The sequence below is a fragment of the Pygocentrus nattereri genome, chromosome 24 (assembly GCF_015220715.1).
Source record: "Pygocentrus nattereri isolate fPygNat1 chromosome 24, fPygNat1.pri, whole genome shotgun sequence".
NCBI classification, from domain to species: domain Eukaryota; kingdom Metazoa; phylum Chordata; class Actinopteri; order Characiformes; family Serrasalmidae; genus Pygocentrus; species Pygocentrus nattereri.
In genome coordinates, this window is record NC_051234.1 from 20,382,403 (window position 1) to 20,393,634 (window position 11,232).

At 38.1% G+C, this 11,232-nt stretch overlaps 1 protein-coding gene across 1 annotated transcript in view; it reads left to right on the plus strand.

The window, feature by feature from the left end:
* Positions 1–10,752, plus strand: part of LOC108438417 (polycystic kidney disease 1 like 1) — a gene marked incomplete at its 5' end in the record, with an annotated part of 48,346 nt that extends 37,594 nt beyond the window's left edge. The window contains 9 exons of the mRNA XM_037533807.1: positions 376–610; positions 2,097–2,198; positions 2,289–2,429; positions 4,609–4,770; positions 6,005–6,238; positions 7,196–7,354; positions 7,643–7,783; positions 10,080–10,174; positions 10,279–10,752. Coding sequence (XP_037389704.1) covers positions 376–610; positions 2,097–2,198; positions 2,289–2,429; positions 4,609–4,770; positions 6,005–6,238; positions 7,196–7,354; positions 7,643–7,783; positions 10,080–10,174; positions 10,279–10,681 — 1,672 coding nt within the window. The remainder of the gene's footprint in view (positions 1–375; positions 611–2,096; positions 2,199–2,288; positions 2,430–4,608; positions 4,771–6,004; positions 6,239–7,195; positions 7,355–7,642; positions 7,784–10,079; positions 10,175–10,278) is intronic.
* Positions 10,753–11,232: the final 480 nt, after the last annotated feature.

The window sequence follows — 11,232 nt, forward strand, 5'->3', positions numbered from 1 at the left end:
ATAAAGAGCACAACACAATACTAAGTAATATATTGTTTGTTAATCATTTTAACAATATTTTACATTGTGCTGAGCTACAACAATACAATATGCAAATGAGATCTCTAATCAATCACAGTCAGTCACAGCTCCAAGTGAGTTTCTCCATGTGTTTTAAGGAAAGAAAACCTTTATGTCAGCCAAAAGTAAATAACTTTGGTCAAAATTATGCAAGCCAGTCTTTAACCATATAATTTAACCTACTCACCAGCCGCATTTTTAAATATATTGCAGAGCTTGTCACGCTTGCATTAAGTCATGATGTATTTACCATTTTTTTCATATCATGCAGCCCTAACTGAAGAACTAATTGTGATCTTTTCTATCATTTTGCAGGTCTGAAGTTTCCAGCACACTTCAGGAGCTGAGGGCTACAGGCTGGATGGACCGTAACACTGAAGCCATGATAGTCCAGTTCACCCTATACAGCCCTGCCTACAATCTCTTCACTACGGTCACTATGCTGGAAGAACAGCCGCCCATAGGAGGCTTTCAGCCTGCAGTCTTCATCCACTCCACACGGCTTTATAACTCAGCCACTGCCCTTGATTACTGGCTTATAGCTGCAGAGGTGGGAAAACAGATGCTTCTTATCTTATCTGCTGTATCACATGATGTTTGGTAGTTTGAGCAGTAATGAGGTTGATAGTGGTAGGTTTCATTCCAAAGGTTAGATTAGATACTGCAGCTGGCAAAGAGTATATGTTATTTCTTATGTGAAACAATGCCACCGTTACCCTTTGAATAATCAAACATGACGTGTAGTTTGACTACTCAATTAGTGTAAATGCTAATCACAGTTATACCAATTAAAAATTAATTGATTCAAGGAATTGAGTACCATACATTGGCATGAAAGGATATAAAATGAAAAGATTTCAGCTACAGTTAAAAACAGGATCATCCATTTTAGCAGGTCTCATTGGTTTTGAAGCTGATGGGGCTTCATGGCCCTTAGAGAAGAATTCCACTGATTTTTCAAAATTTGAAATAGTATTGATGTAATTGAGATGTAAACAAAGTTAATTTTGGTTTGATATGGAAATATATGATATGATATTGAAATGCACATCACAGCAGTGATGATAGTCTCCAGGGGTTTCGATGTCTATAACACAAATTCCATCCATTTTATTTACTATCGATAAACCACCAGTGAACCTACATATAAAACACACAATTAAAATCACCTCAAACGAATCTCAACTGTGGCATTATTAACTAATTTCACAAAACTGCTATTTATGCACATTACAAAATGATCAGTGAACCTACATCTGAATTTTAAAATGTAATGCTGATGATTGTCATAATTGGCCCCTCCCAGTCCGGGACGTGTGTGTTTGTTTTGGCCCATGTGTATTTGTTTTGGTTTTTAGTCCAGCCCCCTCATTTCAAAACTCCGCCCCTGATTGTCTCCACCTGTGTTTGCACCTGTTTTTTGTTACCCTTGTATTTAAGCCCTGTGTTTTCCCTGGTCTCGTTACTGGTCTTTGTTTGATCGTGCTGTTTGTTGGTTATTCTGGTTACTGTGTGTTGTTTGAACCTGTTTATTGTTGGTCTGTCATGTCTGCCCCCCGTTCAATCCGTGTTGGCCATCTGACTTTGGACTGTTATGACCCTGATTTTTGGATTTGCCCTTAATAAATCTCGCTTATCTCAGCACGTGCGTCCGTCTCCTCGCCTCCCGTTACAATGATGGTCAAATAGAAGTCAATCTAAAAAATGACATCTTTCCTGGGGACTATTTTGCCAAACAGCACCCTGTAAATCATTAGACACAATTTTAGACCAAAACTTTGTCAGAACCATCATAAAACAATACCAGGCAGTGTAGTCATAACCATTTCATGTACATTTTTATGAGGGGGCTTTCAGAGGTGGAGGTCTGGTTCCTATCACCTCCATTGTGACTCATTTTGATTCTGTAAGTTTCTCTAGAATTAAGTTTGAATCATGTTTATTCAATGTATCACTTTTTCTGTGATACCACAAACAAGTCTGGTTCTTTTTTTATTATGATTTTAACCACTTTCTCCTTTTTGTCATCTCCCCAGCTTCTCTTCCTGCTCCTCACTCTGCTTCAGTTGTACATTCAAATATGTGTTTTGGCTCAGAAAGCATGGCTTTACTGGACAAACCTGTGGAACTGGCTCGAGGTGAGCTCCTGCAGTTTCATTTCATTTTTCTAACAATCACTTTGACAGCTAACAGCAGTCATTCTCTCTCCAAAATCTTTTGTCGTGAAGGTGATGTCACTTGTGATCAGTTTTCTCAGCTTCATCTGTGCCGCGCAGCACTTCACACTCAGAACAGACACAATCGAACACCTGCAGAGGGAAGATTTCAAGAAATTTGTTGACGTGAGTCCTGTATCCTCCTGGGAACAGGTAATTCAAAGAAAACAAGACTTATCTGACTGTCAGTTGAGAGAAACATGTTGACTGAGACCAGTTTAAAGCAGATTATTCATTATTGATTTGTTACCTTGGTCAATAGACCTGTCACATAAATGACTGCTTACGCTGAAGATGCCATTAAACCCTGACTTTACTGTGTTTCATATGAAAAGAAAATATATTTACATATTGTAACATCCACCGCTATGAAAGACGACACAGCTCATGCACAAGTCATTGTGCTTTATGAATGAGCCATTGTTGACCACAGCTACATAGAGTTATACATAGATATATAGAGTCATACATAGAGTTTTGTATAACAATTTGCCTTGCTATGTCTTATTTCCATAGTTGTCAGCCTTATACTGATTCAGTGTGTAGCTGCAGGCTAGCTAGTTATTTCTGCAGACTGCAACATTATGTGTGGACATAGTGGCATACACTCAAATATTAAGAATTACCATAATTAAATATACTGAGCTCAAACCAGCCATTAGGGGTGTACTTTGTGTACTTCTGGTGCCCGGTCCAAGCCCGGATAAATGGTGAGGGTTGCGTCAGGAAGGGCATAAAACTTGTGCCAAAACTATCATGCAGATCACAGATATGATTGCCATACCGGATCGGTCGAGGCCCGGGTTAACAACGACGCCTCCGGTGCTGTTGACCAGCAGAGTGCCGGTGGAAATTGGACTACTGTAGGTCGAAGACCATCAAAGAGGAGAGGAGGAAGGCAGGTTAGAAGGCAGCGAGAGAGAAGGAAAGGCAGGAGTGTTTAGGTTAGAGTAGGGACTCTGAACATAGGGACAATGACTGGTAAAGGCAGAGAGCTTGCAGACATGATGGAGAGAAGTAAGGTAGATATTCTGTGTGTCCAGGAGACCAGATGGAAAGGAAGCCAGGCCAGGAACATTGGAGGTGGATTCAAACTGTTCTATCATGGTGTAGAGAGGAAGAGAAATGGAGTAGGGATAATCCTAAAGGAACAGCTTGGGAAAAGTGTTCTGGATGTAAAGAGAGTGTCAGACAGGATCATGAGCCTGAAGTTGGAGGTTGATGGTGTAATTTTGAATGTGGTCAGTTCATATGCACCACAGGTTGGTTGTCATTTAGAGGAGAAAGAGGAATTTTGGAGTAAGATGGATGAAGTGGTAGATGGTGTCTCTAGAGAGGAGAGATTAGTGATTGGTGCAGACTTCAATGGACATGTTGGTGAAGGGAACAGAGGGCATGAAGAGGTGGGTTATGTAATGCAGAAGGTCAGATGGTTGTAGATTTTGCAAAGAGAATGGAAATGGCTGTGGTGAACACGTATTTTCAGAAGAGGGAAGGGCACAGGGTGACATACAAGGGTGACATATAATCCACACAGGTGGATTATATCCTTAGCAGGAGATGCCACCTAAAGGAGATTGGAGATTGTAAAGTGGTACCAGGGGAAAGTGTAGCAAGGCAGCATAGGGTGGTTGTCTGTAGAATGAGATTAGAAACAAAGAAGAGGAAGAGAGTGAAGACTGAGCCAAAGATTAGATGGTGGAAGCTGAAGGAGGAGGATGGTTGCAGGCAGTTCAGGGAAAAATGGAGGCAGATGATCCGCTGTGGCGACCCCTAAAGGGAGCAACCGAAAGAAGAAGAAGAAATATACTGAGCTCAAATCTATACAAATAATTTGTAAAATTTTATAAAGAATAATTATCAGTTTAAGAATTCATTATCAATAAAAAGAATAATAAGACAACAGTGAGTGGACTTACCCTTTAAACCCGTTCTAAACTTTTCTTCTTTTCTGGTGTTTATTTTTTAAATATTTTTAAAATAAATTATATAAAACTTGCTTGATTATGTTGAAAGATTCATTCATTCTTTCACTTACAATTTAATTCTAAGATATATCACAAACACTGAATAATCCATATCAAATTTTGTTTACTTGGACTTGTTGTTGGGGGCTTTCTCACTGTATTGTACAAACGTATAAGTATACTTACAATATAGTAAATCTAATTGAAATGAAATGCTCAATCATCATATATATATATATCATTGCTGTTGGGACAAAACCTTGTATTTTTAGATGAATGGAACACTTCTTATCCTGTAGCGTGCTGCAATCTACTTAAATGTAATGGAATGTGTTGTGGTATGAAGTGTCACTCATTGTTTATAGTATCTGAGGTTTCTTTGTGTTCCACAGTTTTCTTGCTCACTTCACGGTCTTCTTGTGTTCCTTCTTCTGATGAAGTGTTGCTTCATGCTACGCATAAATGAAGTGATGACTGCTGCAGTATCTTCAATGGCACTGATCTTCTCCAACCTGCTTTGGCTGCTGGTACTTACAGATGTAGCTGTAGATGTGAAAAAAACAACATTAATTTAATAATTTAGCTAAAAATCTCATTTCCAGTTTTTCCTTTTACCCCAAAGGTAGCCACTCAACTAAGACATGTTTTGTGTCTGCACTTTCTTTAGTTTTGTTCTGGAGCTACAGCATTTCCAGTCGATATGGCTATTACATACAAGTTAGTAATTTTTCAGGAGATATTTCTGAGCAGATTAGGTATAAGATTATCCACTTGCATAAGGAATTTCCAAAATTACTAACAATCGTGCAAGACCAACAAAACTGTCTCCATCAGATAAACAGCACTTAAAGCTTTCATCTTTGAGTGAGAGGAGAAAATCAAGCTCTACTTTCGCTTCAGATCTGAACAAAAGGTGTTTCTGTCCATCCTTCCAGTGTGAGATGACAACTCAACCCTATGGGTTTGAAAGGATGTGTAGCTATTAAGAAAACAGACAAATCAAACAAAGAAACTGCTGGTGTTCTCACACCAGAACTCAAAATGACCAAATGTGTCTGGGATTACTTCGATTGTGAGAAAGAGAAAATCTGAAACCAGCTTCTAAAACTGAACTTTGGAGGTGCAGGAAAAAAACAGAAGAATAGAAGATGTAAGAAAAGAGTAGACACATTAAATACCAACAAAAATGTGATACTGTATTTAGTTGTTGAGGTTTCTGAATACATTTCTGTTAAATATGTTTTCTGCTTCTTCCAGAAACTGAAAAACGAACCTGGAATTTAAATAAGTGAAGAGTGGTCTCTGACTGAATGGGAAATACAGAAAAGTACACTAAATGGTTAAAAGCAATAAAAGTCATTTTGTAACTTCAGTCTAACCGTTTAATACTCTCAGCATTTTGTCCATGTTTATAGATAATACTTTGTCACACAGTGTTAGAAATCGCATAAGCAGGTCTGTTAGAGATTACTCAAAAAACTCAGCACTGTTTTAGGCCTAGTTTGTGATGATTTAGGTATGCAGTTAGCGCCATGGTGATTTGTGGGCTATTAGCTTTCATTGCTTGTTAGCTGCAGTAGTCTTGTAGCTGCAGTGCAAAACTAATGAAGCAAACTTCATGTCATACCTGATCAATTACATTTTAGGAAACTGTGTAAACTTGATTTTGCTCAAACTTTTGAACAAGTTTTAACTTTTTGGTAATTTTATGTGGATGTACAACAGCATTAAAAGCCTGTTGGTTTCTTGCTGTTGTTTCAGATAGCTGGTGTGATCCTGATCATTGCCTTCTCTTGTTTGGGCAACCTGCTTTTCCATTCAAACTCATCAGTCTTCAGGACCTTACCAACATCTTTTTATTGGATTATCTCTCACTGCTTTGGCCGGGAACGACTCAGATATCTCTGGGGACTTGATCACAAAGCTCAAGCTTCCTTGGTGCTCTGTGTCTATGGAGCCTTATTGTGCACAGTGTCTGTTGCTTTTAAAGCAGTGGTATGTGTGGCAGTCTAAGTCTCCATCCTGAAATATAAAGGCCCCTAAATGGTTCTTGCCTTGGTGCATGGCTGTGGGGAAAGGTTTTGCTGGTACATATGTATATATGTTAGACATTGACCGGCCACTTTATTCAGTACATCTCCTTGTTTCTACATTTTGTCCATTTTATCAGCTCCACTTACCATTAAGGTGCGCTATGTAGTTCTACCATTACAGCATATAGTTAATCTGTTTCTCTGCATACTTTATTGGCCCCCTTTGTACCTTTTTCTTTAGTGATCAGGACCACCACAGAGCAGATATTATTTGGGTGAAGGATCATTCTCAGCACTGCAGGGACTCTAACAGTGGTGGTGTGTTAGTGTGTCTGTTGAGTGGATCAGACACAGCAGGACTGAGAATAGTCCACCAACCAAAAATATCCAGCCAGCAGAGTCCTGTGAACACTGATAAAGGACTAGAGGATGACCAACACAAACTATGCAGCAACAGATGAGCTAATGTCTCTGACTTTACATCTACAAGGTGGACCAACAAGGTAGGAAAGTCTAATAGAGTGGACAGTGAGTGGACACAGTGTTTAAAAGCTTCAGACACACTCTGATCCACTCATACCAGCACAACACATACTAACTTCCCTCCACCATGTCAGTGTCACTGCAGAGCTGAGATTGACCCACCACCCAAATAATACTTACTCTGTGGTGGTCCTGTGGGGGATCTGACCACTGATGAACAGATGGACTACAGTCTGTAACTGTAGAACTACAAAGTGCACCTAAATGGTAAGCAGAGCTGATAAAATAGAAAATGAATGCAGGTGTGCTTAATGAAGTGGTTGGTCAATGTATGTTGAATATATTGTTAGAAAGCTCCAAATCATAAATAAAATATTTTAATTTGCAATACTCTACATTTTATTGTGAGTTACATTCAGGTTGTGCCTTTCTGCAGGTAGCTGGTGCAGTCACCTCCTTTGTGAGAAAGGCAGCAAAATCCCGAAGAAGAAAAACTCATCTATCTGTTTTTGACTTGCTCACTTACACCAGAGACATGATTTTGGTTCTCATTGGCAAAGGCAGGCAGAATTGGATGGATAATCATAACGCTACTGTGAGAAATTTCTTAATATTGTGTTTTGTTCATCAAACTTTATTTTTTTAGTTTGACAGGCAACAATTTTAACATATACAGTATTGTTTTGTTAGATGTTTGATGTTAGAAATTTCTGCAATGCAAAATACTAAAATGAAGCGTATGGGTTACATTTCGATATTTTTGTTGATGCATCTGAGTTCATTATGAATCTGAGGTAAATGTGCGTCATTTTCATGACAGTTTTGAAAGAAACCATTCCAAACTTCATCACACACAACATTAAAACGTCTCCTCTTTGCACAGAATTTGTACCTGGAGGAGTTTGAGGATCTTGTTGATGAGCTGTTGTTGCGGCTCAATGTGATTTCCAACAGTTGCACCCTTGAAGAACAAGAAAACCATTACCAGAGTTACCTCAGTTTTGCACATGATTACACCTCAGAGGTGACCATTTGTTGACTCATTTATACTGAACTCTATTTCCAGGTTTTTTCATGTTATTGCTGTTGAACGCTATGCTTTCATAGGAGTACTGGTAACACTATTTGAATGGTCCTCTGTTGATGTTTTATAGCTGCTCATATTTTTTCAACATGACTTATTTTTTCCCTAATCCTGAACTTAAACTTAACACTTAACCTAAACTCTAACCCTTAACCTAAATATTGAACCACAGCCTATACCTAAACCTAACACTGAGTGTAATCCTATAATTAACCTCAACCCTAAACCTAACACTCACTCTAATCCTAAACTTTACCTCAACCTAATACCTAAACCTAAATCTAACACTTTAATCCTAAACTTAACCTCAAACAAAAACTTAAAATTAATGCTTGCTCTAATCCTGAAGTTTAACCTCAAACCAAAGTCTAAACCTAAACCTTACACTCAGACTAAGCCTAACATAATGTTCAACCCAAAACCTAAATGCAACAATTACTCTAACCATAATCTAAACTTCAACCAAAAACGTAACCCTAAACTTCACAGTCACTTTAACTCTAACTTAAATGTGAACCCAAAACCTAAAATTAAACTTAACACTCACTCTAACCCTAATCTAAACCTAACATTTACTCTAATTTTAAACTTCACCTCAACCCAAGACCTAAATCTAACACACACTTTAATACAAAACCTAAATTTAACACTCACACTAACCCTAACCTAAACCTAAATCTGAAACCTTAATCTAGCACTCTAAACCTGACAAACTACAATCCTAACCTAAATTTGACAGTCTCTCTAAACCTCACCTACACCTCAAGCTAGAACTTAAACCCAATCTTAACACAAACAATAACCCTTTATTCTTAAAACAAAGATACTGTAAAGGGTTATTTAGCCCGTGTGGTGTTTATATTGTTGTTGTTACTCAGTGATCTGGTGGACCCACAGTATTATTGTTTTTAAATCAATACAGCCAAAGCAATTGATGTAAAAATACCAGATGTTTAAATATCCCAAGTGGCCAGCGTAGGGTTCTCCTTTAGCAGCTGTAGCCAGTCAGCAGTCTGTGCGCACACACACATACACACGCGCACTAACAGCAGGCCATGTAGGAGGAGAACAGAGTGAAGGACACAGCACCTCCACACTTTTACTCCCCACAGGTTTACCCCACCACCATATGTGTAATATAAATGTGTAGGGGTGAACAATGTGAAGTCATTGAAAATGTGTTATTTTATATGTTCCCCACAGAAAATGTGTAAAGGCCAAGAAATCTGAGGTTGAAATAACAATAAATTGCATCATTTTTTATTTTGGCAAACATTGAAAATGGGTCCCACAGACCCAAATACCACACAATGGGTATAGCAGTGCCACAGAAGAACTGCTTTTGAATTACTAAAGGTCCTTTAAGTGGATGCATTTTTGTAAATGAGGTGTGCGAGTGTGAAGAAATATCTTTTTTTATATCTTTATTTTAAGATATATATAATCAGTCTATACGTGGAAAAGTGAAGTTTCTGAAATAAAACTTTGATGTAGTATATAAACATTGCTTTGTTTATTAACATTTCAAAACATACCATTCACTTCATAGTTTGTGAAGTCCAGTGTATGAAAACTAAGCTGCAAAAATAACCTAGTTTGAATTCACTGTTTCTGTGAAGCCACGAGAAACCAAAATATTTACATATAACCACCCATTTAGCCCACAACAGTTTAGCTCTGCCCTTTCAGGATGGCATTAAAAGGAGTGTTACTCATTTACAATTTACAAATGTAAGTCTTAGTGATAAGCCTGGTTGGAAAATGATAATGTGCAAATAATTATGACTGTTTTTGGTATATAAAACAACATAAATGTGATACATGGACCTTTAAGTTTAAAGCACCAGTATATAATGATATGGTTCTATTCAAGATTTTTCTTAGACAGTAATCATTTTGCAGTTAGCTTTGAGTATTTGTATTTAAGCTATAGGGCACCATCAAAATGTTGTGTGACCAAAACACTACTTTCATATGAATAGTAAATAATGTGCCTTTAACTGATGATAAAAGAAACAGGGCATAGTGTGATTTCATTTGAAATAGTAGCTTTATACCAGAAGGAAAAAACACATTCTAAACTTTAATATATGCTAATGTGGCAATGTTTTTTATCCTCTGTATATTCGGGCCATTTCTATATTTCAAGTACTGTAAAAAATAAATAAACTGAAAAAATGAATGAGGTTTTGATATAACAGCTGTTATTTTTGTTTTTTTTTTCTTTATACTGTAGGATGCTGAGGAGGAGATAGCGATGACCCCAGCAGAGCTGGAGCCCTCTTGTGCATGCAGTATCTCTTCATACATACATGAAGATTGCAGCCACAGGTAAAGCTCTCCTCTGGCTTGTAATGAACCTTTGTCAAGGTGCAACTCACATTAATGCCAAAGTAAATATAAGCTCAGTAAATATGTACTAATTTTATTACAAGGTCACCGCTTGTCTGGAAAACCTTTCAGCCTTTTGGAGGAAGCAGAGGAATGGCCTATGACAGAGCCATTTCCCCAGAGCAGAGGATTCGCAGAAACAGCACTGTAGTGCCAGGGAAGAAGCCAAAGGACTCGCAAACTTTACTTTGTGTCAGCGTTCAGATTGAATGCAGTGACACACTGAGCTCAAACAGAGATCAACACTTTAACCTGGCCTGCAAAGATAATATCTTGCATAAAGCTGGGAGCTCAAAAATAGAACCAGCCACAGTTTTAAACTCTCCTCCTGACAACATAAAGAGTCCTTCATCTCAAACAACGGCAGGTGGACAGTTCTGTATCAATGAAACAACACAGGTGCATTCTGAAAAACAAACAGTCAATATTCCTGGTCAGTGTTTTTAAGGTCATGCTTTATCAAAGTCTGCTCATAACTTATACAGGTCCAATAAAGGAATATTGCTAAAATGTTTAAATGATTTTTCTAGTATTTTAGAATTTTTTTCCTTAGAAAAAGGAAAAGGCCGAAAAAACAAGTGAATGCCCATGACCAGAGCTCTAGCTCTGAAATGGATTGATGCACAGTGGAATCCTGTTTTGTGGTCTAATGAGTAAACCTTTTAGAGTCTTTATGGAAACAATGGATGTTGTGTTCAGTGGACCAGACAAGAAAAGTTCAAAAGCCAGCATCTGTCATGGTATAGGAGTGCATACATGGGTAGCTTGAAGATCTGTAAAGGCACCATTAATGCTGAACACAATTTGGAGAAACATATGCTGCCTTTTATTTCAACATGTCAACATCAAGCCACATTGTGTATGTGTTACAACTGTATAGCTGAGTAATCAGAGAGTGCAGGTGCTTGAGTGGCCTGCCTGCAGTAGAGCACTGTCTGCTATTGAAAACGTGTGTCTAATTACGTTCAAAATACGACAACGCATGTCCTGCATGGCTG